This window comes from Castor canadensis, chromosome 1, assembly GCF_047511655.1.
Source record: "Castor canadensis chromosome 1, mCasCan1.hap1v2, whole genome shotgun sequence".
Lineage (NCBI taxonomy): Eukaryota > Metazoa > Chordata > Mammalia > Rodentia > Castoridae > Castor > Castor canadensis.
Genome location: NC_133386.1, coordinates 209,496,911 through 209,510,254, shown reverse-complemented (window position 1 = coordinate 209,510,254; position 13,344 = coordinate 209,496,911). Strand labels below are relative to the sequence as shown.

Below are 13,344 nucleotides of genomic sequence, written 5' to 3'. Positions count from 1 at the left end.
GGATTAGGTTTTCTTATTTTTAAGAAGGTAACATTGGGTCATGACACTCTGACTTCTCAAGACTCTTATTTCTTCACCTTGGACTGGGGCTGCCTGGGGAAGGGTCCAGGTCACCCTGACTCACCCCAACAGGAGGTCTGGATGACTGTGCTGGTGGGGCCAGCACAGGCAAGCACCTTCTCAGCCTCATGCCAGGGTCTCACTCCCTGCTCTGGAAAATGTGCATTTTTTAAAGGGTGAATTTTGCTGGGTGGTTAAAGGGTTTGACAATTAGATGTGTGTGAAATGCTTGGAGCCTGGCCTGGTTTGGAGCAAACTTTTAAAAGGGTCCATTATCCTCACCATGTTCCAGAAAAGTGCACTAGGCTTGGAAATGAGAGTTAAAGGGTGTCTCTCTGGACAGGCTCCAGAGAAGACTTAGGGGCTGGGACATGGTTCTCACCCTTCCTGGGTTCAGAACCCCAAAAACTCTTGATAAAAGTCATGGATACCCCTCCCCCCTCAAGAATCATGCACACAGCCAGTTGTCCTAATTCTGTGCAGACAATAGCATCTGAAGGAAAGGCACTACAGGCAGACAGAGACTGAGAGGCTTGAGTGGTTTGGGTATCATGGAGCCTGGGAACCCATAATGGGCACTGTCTAGGTTCAGGATGACAGTAATGTCTGAACAGGGACCCAAACAACAGAGTCAGGATATAATGTCCCCCACCACAGAACTAAGGATGATCCTGAGTCACCCTTGTGGGGCGGTTGCTCTGCAGATAGCGGGCAAAGTACAGACAGAGCATCCAGCTCAGGAACATTCTGAGTGTAAGCCCAGGCCCCTCTCAGGTACATGGAACAGATGATAGCTGGCATCCAGGCACAGTGTCGAGTCTGATCCTCACCCCTAAAACTTCAGGATCCTGCTGATGTGTTACATTCCACACAGGGTGTGTATTGTTCATCCAGTTCACGAAGGGGTCAAAAAGGTCAGAGCCCTGACTGCCATATTTTGAGGGCAGTGGACATTAAATTAATCTAGGGGAGAAGAGGCCCTTCCAACTGCCTGAGAGGCCAGGTCAGCATTGTGGGGTGAGGAAGGGAGAGACTGGGACACAGCCGAGGACAGAGCCCCAAGTACGTACCAGGCAGGCCTGTAAGCAGTGCCAGGACCATGCCAGCACTGTGCCCCAGCCACGTGACAAGTTCCTTCCTGAGTGGCTGCATCACCACAGACCTGAGACTCCAGGGCTACATGGGTACCCCAGGCACTGGACAAGGACTATGTGTGATGACTGGGTCTCAGTCAGGTGCAGGGGCCTGTCACCTCAGACCCTCCCAGGCCCTTCTCAGTCAAGGTTGTATCCTGAGTTGGCTTCTTGATACTTGGACCCTCTCTTCTCATGCTGCATTGCCCTACCTGCTTCTTCTAGCCTTATATTTCCCATCTGATGCAGAGTGAGCTGTCTCTGACCCATTCCTCCATGCCCAGAACCTTCTGTGGTTCTTAGTCTTTGCTAAACTCGGGTGTAGCTGACAGTCCTTAGCAAATGGCCTGAGCCCTGCACCCCTCTATACCTGGGTGCTCCCCAAGACAGCTCAGCAAGGGGCTGACAGGCCTTTGCAGTCGCCCTGAGCCCTGCACCCCACAAACGTGAGTGCTTGCTCTCCAGGACACTGAGGAAATTGTTACTATGTGTAATGCCGCAAGCCTCAAGTTAGGATGGTGGCCAGGTGGGAGCAGATAGGGCTGGAGTGCTTTAAATAGAGATTAGGTGATTTAACACAAAGTTAACACTTGGAGCCTGGAGTCTCTGGTGAGCAGATGGCATTTGTGTTCAACTAAACTGTGTGATGTATCACCTGACAAATGACATCCACCGACAGTAAGGAAGCAGCCGTGTCTGGGAGCACAATGCTCTGGTTGCTTGGGATTCCAGTGTCAGCCAAAGGTCCCCTCCTCTGTCACCTGTTCCTTCTGTGAACTACCCCTCCACCCCACCAGCCAAATTGGGGGAGCAGAGGGACAAGGCCCAACACCAGAGGCTTGACAAGTAACAGGTGCACTGGGAGGCTCTACAAGAAGCTACAGCCTCCTGATTCTTAGCTGACCAGGTATCTTCTGTCCCCCCCAGCTGGCCCATGGGGGCCGAGGCCTCATCTGTTTTATTTACTGCTGTCCTCACCATGCCCAGGACAATCCTAACAAAGCAGCACCACAAGGATGAGTGAATATTCTGGGCTCTGCTCAGACCTCACTCCCCGGCACCCACAAAGTCAGCAAGGGCTAGGTTAGGCCTCCAGAACTCTACAGCCCTACACTTTTCCTATCCTCACTGTCCAAGTCCTAGCTCAGTCCATTCTGGGGGCCTCCCAGAGCCACAGCCATCCTCCAGGCCTGTGTCTGAGTCTGTCTTAAGACAGAGCTCTGTAGGAACTCAGAGCTGCAGATTCCAAGAGCAGCTTTTCACTCAGGCCGTCCTCAGGTTCCACTCCATAACTAATGCCTGACACACCAGGGGTGAGTCATAAGGAAGAACTGGAATGGCAAAGACTCAGAGATTCTGAGATGCCATGAGGTTAAGGAGGAGCCAAGACGACCCAAGAGAGATGTGGAAAAAACCATAGGAGGAAATTGCTGGTGCACACAGGCCAGAGGGACATAGACACCTGCAACTGCCCCACTGCAGGAACCATGGCCGCCCCTGTGCTGTGGCTAACTGAGGGGTCTCTAACTGAGTAGGCACAGCACAGGGCTGAGAGTCCCACTACAGGAGATGAGGCCACCCACTGGGAGCAGTAATGTGGACACCAGCCAGTCCCTCCTCAGGACCCTGTCTGGGGCCTATGAAGCGGGACACAAGCATCAGAGCTGCATGATACAGGTTGGAATCCACCACCATCTCTTTTCTCATGGCAGGCTTAATGCCTGCAGCTTGCATTCCAGCACCAGATTCTTGAAGCCCGTCTTCTGCTGCATTTCCTGGATGGCTGAGGTAAACTTCCAGTAGAGCTCGTCCTTCTATTGCACCTATGGGCATGAGGTTAGGGTGGGCAGCAAGGCCCCTTGCCTGGTGACATCTCACCTAGAAGAATCCACCTCCAATCCAGAGTGCTCTGCTTCTACAGAAGGGTCACTTTCACCAGTGCTCGGGTCTGTGTGCCATCCACACCGCCTGCACCCTACGCTCTGTGCACAGAACTGCAGGTTGGCAGCCATCCACACATGGAAGGCAGGAGGAAAACATTAACATGAGTGCTCCTCTTAGGAAGCAGTGGGGCATCCTAGTAAGTGCTAACCCTAAACCTAACCCTAACCCTAACCCTAGTAAGTGCTAACCCTAACCCCTCAACCTAACCCTAACCCTAACCCTAGTAAGTGCTAACCCTAACCCTAACCCTAGTAAGTCCTAACCCTAGTAAGTGCTAACCCTAACCCTAACCCTAACCCTACCCTAGTAAGTGCTAGAGCGGCTCTAGCTAAAAGCAACTCCACAGATGGGTCAGGGCCAGCCTTGCTCCAGTTAGGGCTGTGGGCGCAGGTGAGGCTTGTTGCCCTCATGTGGAAGCCATGGTATCGCCCTGGCAGCAGGCAGTGTTTGCAGGTAGGGCCTTAGGAGCGTACTGTCAACATGCACCACAGGGCAGGTCTAGAGGAAGCCTTGTAGCAACTGCCTGTCTCCCAGTAAGATGATCCGTTTCCATCTCCTACCCTTCTATTAACATGCATTATAAAAAAAAAAAATCAGGGACTGGTGGGATGGCTCAAGTGGTAAAGCACCTGCCCAGCAAGCATGAGGCCCTAAATTCAAGCCCCAGTACTGCAAAAAAAAAGAATCAAGACTTTGACGTACAGTGGCTCACATCTGTAATCCTAGCTACTCATGAGGTGGAGAGTGGGAAGATTGTGGTTCAAGGCCAGCCCAGGAAAAATAGTTCAGGAGACCCCATCTCAACCAATAAAAGCTGGTGTTCATGCCTGTCATCCCAGCTAGGCAGGAAGCGTAAATAGGAGGATCACAGTTCAAACTGGCCCACACACAAAAAAGAGAGACCCTATCCCCAAAAAACAACTAAAGCAAAAAAGGGTTGGGAGTGTGGCTCAAGTGGTATAGTGCCTGTCTAGAAAGCCCAAGGACCCGAGTTCACACCCTAGTACTGAAAAAAAAAAAGACTTTACAATAAAAAGTAAACACCCTTTAAGCCCAATTCCCAAAGGCTACCACCGTGATCATCTGGTGTGTCTTTCCAGGGTGTTCTACACATGTAGATTTGTTATTGTTAGGAAGGATATAGGATCTTGCTACAACACTACAGCTTTTCACACAGCAGCATACCCTAGAGCGTTGCTGAAGGCAGTGCATTCATGGCCCACATCCTCTCCAACTATTGTACAGTCACAGATTGTCCTAGCACCAATTCCCTGTCAACAGACATGTAGATTGTTAGGTGCCTTTGGCCTGGATTTCACTGAAAATTTGAGCTCTTGGTGTAATGAGCTGTAACATGAGCCACACTCGAGGAAGATGTAGCCAAGAACACAAGCTGCAGTCCAGGCACATCTCTGCTCTCCTCATCCCACTAATGCCAGCGCCAAAACCCACAGGGAGGAAGAAGGAGGCCCTGTATATCATAGCATGACTCAAGTTGTCAGTGGCAACCTCTGTGGCTTCAGCCCTCAGGCTGTCTGCACAGGTCTGTGGCTGATAATGACAGAGCCCAGCAGTTCCTGTCCTGTGATACCCTTAGTGCCTTTGAAGGCAAATCTACGTCTGAGATCAGAGGGGATATTGCTGAGAAGCCTGCTTTGGGGGAGACAGGGTCAATCCTGTTACTGGCCTGCAAGTGTAAGGCTCTGGGTTAATTCTCTAGTACTGCTAAAAAACAAACTGATGAGGGGTGAAAAGAGGATTGGCCAACACTATGCACAAGGACAGTTCATCTCATTACATGAGGAAGGAAATGGGAAGTGGATCCTTCAAATGAAGACAGGTGGGTTTGGTGATGAATTTTCAGGGTTTTTTCTTATCCTGTGTTTCTGTAATAAGAACCAAGGAACAGAGAGTAAGAAGGGGACAGAAAGTGTGACAAGAAGTCATCACCAGCATATGTGAACACATCACTGGAAATCTGCAGCACCCCAGGACCTAAGGTTATGGTCTTGACCCGCCAGGTAGTGTCTAGTCACATTCTGTGGAGCACTGAGACAGATTCATCCAGTGTTGGGCCTTTTTCAGGAAACTGAGGGAGAGGGGCCAGAGGTATAGGGTGCCAGGTGAGGAATGATTGCAATGATGACCCAACAAATGTGAGCAGCTAGATGTGACACGGGTGAGGAAAAGCAATCCCAACTGCGGGGCACAGACACTTTAGGGAGCGAGCCCAGATGTTCAGAAGGGTGCTTGAAATGGAATTAGAAAGGAGGTCAGTGTCAGCATTGCTTATGACTCAAGGACAAGAGGGAGGGGTAAAGGTTCAGGGCATGAAATTGCCCAGCTATGTGGACAGTGACATCTACGAAGAACCACACTGGAGGAGTGAGCAGGCACAGGCAGCCTGGAGACTCTCAAGATGTTCAGCAATTATGAGACACCATGGATATTCTATAGCTGACATTGCAGAACAGCCTACAGAGCAACATAGGACAGTGTGTGCTGTCGATGGACTGGGGTCAAGGAAGAGGAAAAACGGCACACTGAATGCCACAACGGGAAGCCAAGGGGCCACCTTGAGCCCCTTGGTGGACAGTGGGGAGGAAAGTGATAGGAGATAATGCCAGGTCTATATGTCAGAAACTTCCAGGTTTCACTACCACAGATGCCAAACCCCAGCCCCTGCCCCTGACGGCACTGCACCATGGCCTAGCACTTACAGACCTCTCCAAGTGAGCTCCACTGCAAGATGGGCGAGCCAGCTCTGCCTTGACCATACCTTACCCAACCACCATGTTCTGTCACAGACCACTTTATTACACATGATTTCTCCTACGTTTTTGTAATCCTGTATCTAAGTAGGTTATATTATCTATGGAATTAATTTCATGCCAGAAAAGGATGATAAAGGAGTTTCATAAAAAACAGAAGTCTCAGTGGGCAAGAACCACGGGTCTTGGGAACAGGGCTTCAGAGGCATGTAACGGGTCTGGAGGCTATGTCTGACCAGGAGATACTCAGGGCCAGGTGGAGGGACGTGAAGGGCAGGGTGCTGAGGAGCACATGGTAACAGGCTCAGATGAGGATGAGGGCATGGATGGGATACACTCTGACCATGCCGGGGTAAAATTGGTTTCTGAAGGAGTGGGCTTCAAGGGCTGGGCAGGCTCTGCAACAAGCACTCCTGTAGGGAAGCAGGCCAGGTTCCTACAGGGGTGATAAGCCACCAGGAGGCAGTAGAGGACAAGGAGAGAGGAACCAGACAACAGTGGCAAGATGGTGTCACCAGAACCAAAGGGTTTCCTGCTTCCACCAAGCCTCAGGGGTAGTCCCTCAGGCCACCTTCTCTCCCTGAACAGTTCTCCCTACTTCAGGCCTACTGTGGCCTGGGTCTTCTTCCCACCCCCAGTAAGCATACACCCCTCTGTCTACACGTCCAGGCCCCTCCTGCCTGCCATTCCATCAGATCAGGTAAGCCCTGGGCTCGCCCCTTCCCAAGTGCAGACCAGGGCCACGCAGCACGCTGAGTGGAGGGGAATTCTCACTACCAAAGAAAGGTCTGGGCCCACCAGAACCATCACTACACCTTCAAGGCCAAGGATGAGTAGAGGCTTTTGACCCTGACTACTCTACCCTTCCCATGAACCAGCTCCCAAGGCTTCCGTTGCTAGGTTCACCCTGACTCAGTTCACTCCATTTACCCCAATTTGTTTGCCAAAATCCCCTCACCAGACTGCTCAAGCCTGGTGCTGCTTGGCACTCAGTGGGGGGACAAGGACATGCCTGCCCAGCTCTCTTGCCAGGTCCTGATGGACAGGTCTGGCCGGCCCCCTGGGCGAGTTGCCTCCTGGTAACATATAAAAGCCGGAATTCACCAAGCAACTCCTGAGACTGTCGCCATGAAGGGGAGTGGTGCCCTCCTGCTGGTGGCTCTCACCCTGCTCTGCATCTGTGGTGAGTCTGGACCAAGTTTCCAGCACATTTAAGGGGCGGGGGGACCTGGGAAGCCCCTCATGGTGGACTCCACCTGCCTGCATCATAGATCATCCACAGAAGTGCATAGATTCTACCGACCCCAGTCCCCACCCACCCCACACCGGCCTTAGACAAAATCCAGATAAGCCCAAGCCCATTCCCAGCCCCAGTATCACCACCAAGCCCAATGTCACCTATCCCAGTTCAATGTAGCTTGACCCTGACCCTCTGAGCCACCCCAGTTCAGCCTCACATCAAGGGAGAAAATAACACTGAATCAAGGTTTGACTTTCCTTTCCCAGTGAGATCAGGAATTCAGAATGAAAATTAGAACAGGTGCAATTAGGTGATAGGGGAGGAGGCTGCAGCAGATAGGGTTGGAAGTGTTCACAAAAAGATTTGGGAGAGGGCTTGGAGCTCCCAGGCAGGCATCTCTTCTTTCAATACAGGGCTGGCCACAGGGGAAGACGACAATGAGTTTTTCATGGACTTTCTGCAAACACTGCTGGTGGGAACCCCAGAGGAGCTCTATGAGGGGCCCCTGGGCAAGCACAACATCAACGAGGACGCCAAGGCAGCACTGACAGAGCTCAAGTCCTGCATCGACAACCTGCAGCCCATGCATAAGGCAGAGCTGATCAAGCTGCTGGTACTGGGGCCGGGGCTCCAATTTCCTAAATGCCTGTAGTCTTGCCAAGACCCACCCATGCATGGCCCCTGATCATCCACCCAAGGCAGCACTCCACAACCCTCCCCATACCCTGACCTGCCTCTGCCCACTGAGATGACTAATCCAGACCTCCCTGCCCACAGAGAGGCCCCAAGACCCCTTAGATCTGATTTCCCCTAGGGTGTAGGCTATGCCACATGCATGCACACACAGGTGCACACATGCAGTGTACATGTGTACAGCCCTCCCAGCTGCTATAAGGGTGGGCAGCAATGTACCTGAGCCTGTCTCCCCTGGAGGTGGGTCCAGGCCTGTCTGCCTCTGGGAGCTGTGGGTCTCTGGCTGTTGGTCACCAGGTCTCCTAGCCCACATATGTTTGCCTTCCAGGTGCAAGTGCTGAGCAGTCAGGATGATGCCTAAATGGATTTCGGATGTGGCTCCCAACGACTGCCCACACAAGCAGCCATGGACACGGTGCCCCATGGCTGTTTCCCCACAAGTAAATTCACCCTCCAACTGCTGAATCAATAAATCCTCCAATAGCCCATGCTCTGACTCCTGTCTCTCCCCACACAGGGACACATTCGAGGACACAACTGACATGCAGAGTCACAAAACTAGGGCCACATCAAAGAGCAGCACTCATAGGGACACACAGGAAGTGAATACACATAACCTGGGAGAGGACCCAGCAGATACCATATAGGCAGGGTCAGGAGGTATCCAGGAGGGAGGAGGCTTGTAGTAAGAGGACCAGGGCAGCTGATGGGAAGCAGAGGTCAGACAGAGGAAGTGGCCATGGGAACATGAAGGATAAGACCCCTATCCCTGCTGGGGGTCTGTGTGAAAGTTTATGATTCAGGACAGTAGCCATGCATGAGAAATGTATATGATGACACAGGCAGCAGATACACAGGTATTGAGGGCTTTGACAATAATCTCCCCAAAATCACCCAAGGAAAAAAACTAACCCAAGGATGAGCCCCAAGAGGATCCCTGATGACGTTGCTAAGAAAATCCACCTTCTCATGAGAACACCCAGGATTCAAGAAAAGAGCTTGGACTTCTGGGTGCTGAAGGACCAGCAGAGTCTGAAAATAAGCTGTAGGACAGCTCCGTATGCCAGCTCCTTCTGGCTACAACCAACATAGACCTGAAACCTAACCCCGAGCCCCAGGATCCCCAGCAGCCAGAACTTTCCTGGGCCTCAGTTTCTCCAGGGCATTGGACTGTAGTGGAGGCAGGGCTGAGTTGGATCACCACATTCACTCCTTGCCCATCTCAGACTCTGGGCCCTGCAAAATCACTGCTGGGGCTTCTCTGCCCCTAGCCAAACACAAAGAGGGTCATAACTTGGAGAGGGTGGGACTGGAGATGGTGGGGATCCCTAAAGAGGGTAGAGGTCCCTGGACAGGGTGGGGTCTGGAGAGGGTGGGGATACCTAAAAAGGATGGGAGTATCTGAAGAGAGTGGGGCATCCCTGGAGAGGATGGCAATCCCTGAGGGGAGGCCTGGAGAGTGGGGCCTGATGAGGGGTCCAGAGTAGAGGCCATTGTCTCCATCACACATACTGTGATCTAGAACTCCCAGTCCCACAGAGCTACATTCTAGAGCTCAGGGGCAGGGACTCTTCCCAATTCTCCAAGCCCCGGGGGAGAGAGGGAGGCCTTTCTCTCATGCTCCTCTTTTGGGAACTGCCTGGCACTGACGCCAGGAGGACGGGCCGGCCTGTGTGGAGGCTGGGTCCCAGGCTGCTCTGAGCCCACTCCAGCACAGAGGAGGTGAGGCCTCCTGAGTGGCCCCCTCCTGCCCAGACCCAGCCCAGTCAAGCAGCTCCGACCTCCCCTACTAGCTCCCTGCCAAGTTGCACCCAGGGTTCTCTCAGTAGGAGGGACCTGACTAGAACCCTTTAGAGCCAAGGGGGTGGTCAGTCGAGGGCCAGAGTGGGCAGTATCTCTGGGCCTGTACTGCATTACCTGACACCCCCTCTTGGAGCTGGGGAGGGTGAGCTCACACCAAGCAGAAGGTTCCCACAGCCTCCAACTGCTAGAGACCCCCCATAGAGATGGCTGTAGCCTGAGGTCCTGCCCTGTCACTGTCAGCAGGACTGGGGGCAGGGATATGGGGACCAGGATGAGATGGGCCAGGGGCTCCCAGCACCTGGTCACCCTCTTGTCCATGGACAGAGCCAGCCATGGCAGAGGAGGTATGGGTAGGCAACTGGAGGCCCCATCGCCCCCGGGGGCCCATCATGGCCCTCTACAGCAGCCCAGGACCCAAGTACCTGATTCCACCCACCACGGGTAAGAGCCTGGGAGCTTGTTGGGGTGGGAGGACATGTGGAAGAGACAGGAGCCAATGTTGGGATTGGTCTGGAGCTCAGTTCCTAACTCCCAGTGGGGAGAAGGGGGATCTGGGTCCAGCTGCTCAGAGCCACTGTGCCCACAGGCTTTGTGAAGCATACACCCACCAAGCTGAGGGCACCAGCCTACAGCTTCCGTGGGGCTCCCATGCTCCTGGCAGAGAACTGCTCCCCAGGACCCCGTTATAGTGTGAACCCCAAGATTCTAAGAACTGGCAAGGATCTCGGTCCCACCTACTCCATCCTGGGGCGCTATCACACCAAGAACATCTTGACCCCTGGCCCGGGTAAGTGGCCCCACCTCAGGCTCCTAGTCCAGATATGCACATCCTAATATGTGGAGGCCAGGGTGGAGAGCTGAAGAGCAGTAGAGCCTGCTCTGACCTGGAGTCAAGGGACCACCCACATCAGGGCCTGCTCCCTCTGCTCAAAAATAGCCCTAAAGTCAATGTTTTCTTCTTGGACATCCTGACTAAACCCTCTCACCACTGTGTTGGGCCCAGAGGCCTCGTGATGGGAGTGTTGGGGCACCCTGTGTGAGCACCCCAGGGTGGGGGCACCCATATGCCTGCTGTTCTTGCACCTCCCCTCCTACCCCACTCTCCAGGTGACTACTTTCCAGAGAAATCTACCAAGCATGTGTTTGACTCAGCGCCCAGCCACTCCATCTCTGCGCGGACCAAGACCTTCCGAGTGGATAGCACCCCAGGTCTCTGCTGCAGCTCTGACAGTCAACTGGCTAACTGAAGTGGGAGTCCCTGCAAGGGTGGAGGAGGAAGTGCAGCCCCATGGCAGGTCTGGGGCAAGGGTGAAGAGAACCCCAGGAACTAGTAGGCCCTGTTCTGGCCTGAGGCTCCTCATCCACCCTCACAGGCCCTGCTGCATACATGCTGCCAGTGGTGATGGGACCACACACGGTGGGCAAGGTCTCCCAGCCCTCCTTCTCCATCAAGGGCCGCAGCAAGCTGGGAAGCTTCAGTGATGACCTGCACAAGGCAAGGGCCCTCCATAGACCTAGGACCCACCCTACCTTATGCTGGGGCTACATTTACTGGTGGGGCAGGGTCAGATACCAGCATGGGAGATGGTGATGGGGCTAAGGTCAAGCAGAGAAAGGGTTTGTGGAGCCCTGGCAAGAAGCAGTCTTAGTTAGGGGCACTAAAGAAAGGAGAAAAGGTAAGCCCTGAAATATCTGTGGGAGGAGGATTCCACCTGCATTACTAGCCAGTGCAAAGGCCCTGGGGTGGGCCTGTGAGGCAATTCAATGTTGACCTCACTAGCCCCAGGCCACTGTCCTCCCAACCAAGAAGACAATGTCCCATCCAAGATGGGGCCTCACACACACCCTCACAGAACGGGTGTGCACAGGTGTGGCACACACTTCACTGCTCAGGCTGAAATTGAGGACTGCACCCCACACAGAGGTGTTCCACGAATAGTGGGTGTTGTCCCCATGGCTAAGAGACAGGTCAGAGCTCCCATAGTGATACAGGGTACCAAACTTGCCCCCCTACTCTCTGGGGCTACACTCCTGTCTGAGCCTCCACCACTTCCCAGACCCCAGGTCCCGCAGCATATCGCCAGACTGATGTACAGGTGACCAAGTTCAAGGCTCCACAGTACACCATGGCTGCCCGGGTAGAGCCACCAGGAGACAAGACCCTCAAGCCAGGACCAGGCGCTCACAGTCCTGAGAAGGTCTAGGAAAAAAAGACTAAAGGGATTGGGTGGGGATCAGGGGACAGGGCCCTGAGTGCATGGGAAGGGGAAGGGCCTGCAGGGCTGCCCTGTGCACTTTCCGCACTCATCCAGAAGGCAACCCTTCGGGTACAGGGAACCAGAGCCCCAACCCTTCTCAGCTACTTGTGACAGTTAATCCTGCTGAGTGCACTGTGCTCAGAGTCCACAGCATGGCCTTCGCACCTGGCCACCTTGGCCCTGAGTTCAGGAGAAACAGCAGTCTAGCCCCAGCCTGAGCAAGAACCCTCTCCTCTCCCAGGTGACCCTGACCAAACCCTGTGCCCCTATCGTCACCTTCGGCATCAGGCACTCTGACTACATGACTCCTCTGGTTGTGGATGTGGAATAGCTTCACCCCACCCCCACCAGCTGTACATAGGACGGTCCCTCAGGAGGTTTGCTGGGCAGTGGACTGGATACTTCAACAACCGGGTCACTACCGTCCTGAGCATGCTTATTTGGACAATTTTAACAAGTTATTTTTTTCTATGCTATCTTCCCATTGGCTAATCTTATTTCCTGCTGTGTCCAAATTACTTAATAAATCACAGATTCCATTTGTAAGGGTTTCTTTTGGGGAAAGGATCAAGCTTGTCCAGAAGTGATCCGCATGGGTTGTCAGTACCGACCCATATGGGGTCCCATTCTGACTTCCAGGCCTGGGGTCTTCACAGGGAGATGGGCAGGCAAGAGCCTAAGTGCCCCCCCGCCCCAATCTTACCTGTGCTTACCTCTTCTCACATGTGGCCCTCCCTCTGAGATCTGGGGTCTGTGAGCCCCCACCCTCAATAAGGGGTACAACATAAGTGCTATTGCCTGATACCCCATGTGTATGTGTTGTGAAGAAGCTAAGTGTATGCAAGACTCCAAAGGCATCTCACACAGGAAGCCTGCCAGGGCCTCAGCTCACACCAGCACTGACCTCTGGGCTGGTGAGCCAGCCTTCAACTGATGCAGCCCCAGCCCACCTGTGGAAGTTTCAACATGGTGAAGTAGACAGGATCATCCACTGGGCTGCCCCCAATTCTGACCACAGTAACAATGAGACATGACAGATGTGACCCAGTCTCAGAGGAACCTAACACCAATGGCTAATGCAAGGATGTGGGCAAGGAAACGGACATCTCAGCTGGGCCTGAGGCAGAGAATCTGCAGAGGTTCCCAGAAGCCCAAAAGTTGGGCTTCAGGAAATGGGGCCTGATCTCACCTCAGCTTTGGGAGACGGGCCCTATCTAACTCCTGTAGGACCATCACCTCTGACAGTCCTGTGTAGTTGCTAACTATCACTCAGCTGGGACCACAGCACTTCTCACTTATCCCCTTACTCCTGAAGAGGTAACAATATCATCATTCCCATCACAGTGCAGGAACTTGGAAAGAAAGGCCACACAGCAGGAATTAGTGGGTCTGTGGCTGTCCAACCTGGGGACAGCTCTGATGAGGGGATGGATGAGTGGTGA

The 13,344-nt window shown here is 53.4% G+C and overlaps 2 protein-coding genes across 4 annotated transcripts; both read left to right on the top strand.

The window, feature by feature from the left end:
* Window positions 1-3,433: 3,433 nt before the first annotated feature.
* On the top strand, window positions 3,434-8,424 carry Scgb1c1 (secretoglobin family 1C member 1). 2 transcript variants are annotated; one of them, XM_020171540.2, is made up of 3 exons: window positions 3,434-7,091; window positions 7,562-7,761; window positions 8,170-8,424. In XM_020171540.2, the coding sequence occupies exons 1-3, from the start codon at window positions 7,037-7,039 to the stop codon at window positions 8,200-8,202; spliced, it is 288 nt and encodes a 95-aa protein (XP_020027129.1). In that variant the 5' UTR covers window positions 3,434-7,036; the 3' UTR covers window positions 8,203-8,424. The 2 variants fall into 2 exon arrangements, with proteins under 2 accessions (XP_020027129.1, XP_073925914.1); XM_074069813.1 differs by lacking the exon at window positions 8,170-8,424 and having other exon boundaries at window positions 7,562-7,910.
* Window positions 8,425-9,976: 1,552 nt separating this feature from the next.
* On the top strand, window positions 9,977-12,233 carry Cimap1a (ciliary microtubule associated protein 1A). Of its 2 annotated transcripts, XM_020171538.2 has the most exons (6): window positions 9,977-10,085; window positions 10,231-10,431; window positions 10,752-10,853; window positions 11,018-11,139; window positions 11,702-11,842; window positions 12,144-12,233. In XM_020171538.2, exons 1-6 carry the CDS (start codon window positions 9,977-9,979, stop codon window positions 12,231-12,233), a joined length of 765 nt encoding a protein of 254 aa, XP_020027127.1. The 2 variants fall into 2 exon arrangements, with proteins under 2 accessions (XP_020027127.1, XP_020027128.1); XM_020171539.1 differs by lacking the exon at window positions 11,702-11,842.
* The last annotated feature ends 1,111 nt before the right edge of the window (window positions 12,234-13,344 follow it).

Excerpts from the sequence above, each read along its gene's own strand:
- Scgb1c1 (XM_074069813.1), top strand. The coding sequence starts at position 7,037 with ATGAAGGGGAGTGGTGCCCTCCTGCTGGTGGCTCTCACCCTGCTCTGC. Across the intron at positions 7,092-7,561 it reads CACCCTGCTCTGCATCTGTG|GGCTGGCCACAGGGGAAGAC; the intron begins GTGAGTCTGGAC and ends CTTTCAATACAG.
- Cimap1a (XM_020171538.2), top strand. The coding sequence starts at position 9,977 with ATGGCAGAGGAGGTATGGGTAGGCAACTGGAGGCCCCATCGCCCCCGG. Across the intron at positions 11,140-11,701 it reads TCAGTGATGACCTGCACAAG|ACCCCAGGTCCCGCAGCATA; the intron begins GCAAGGGCCCTC and ends ACCACTTCCCAG. Across the intron at positions 11,843-12,143 it reads GCGCTCACAGTCCTGAGAAG|GTGACCCTGACCAAACCCTG; the intron begins GTCTAGGAAAAA and ends CTCCTCTCCCAG.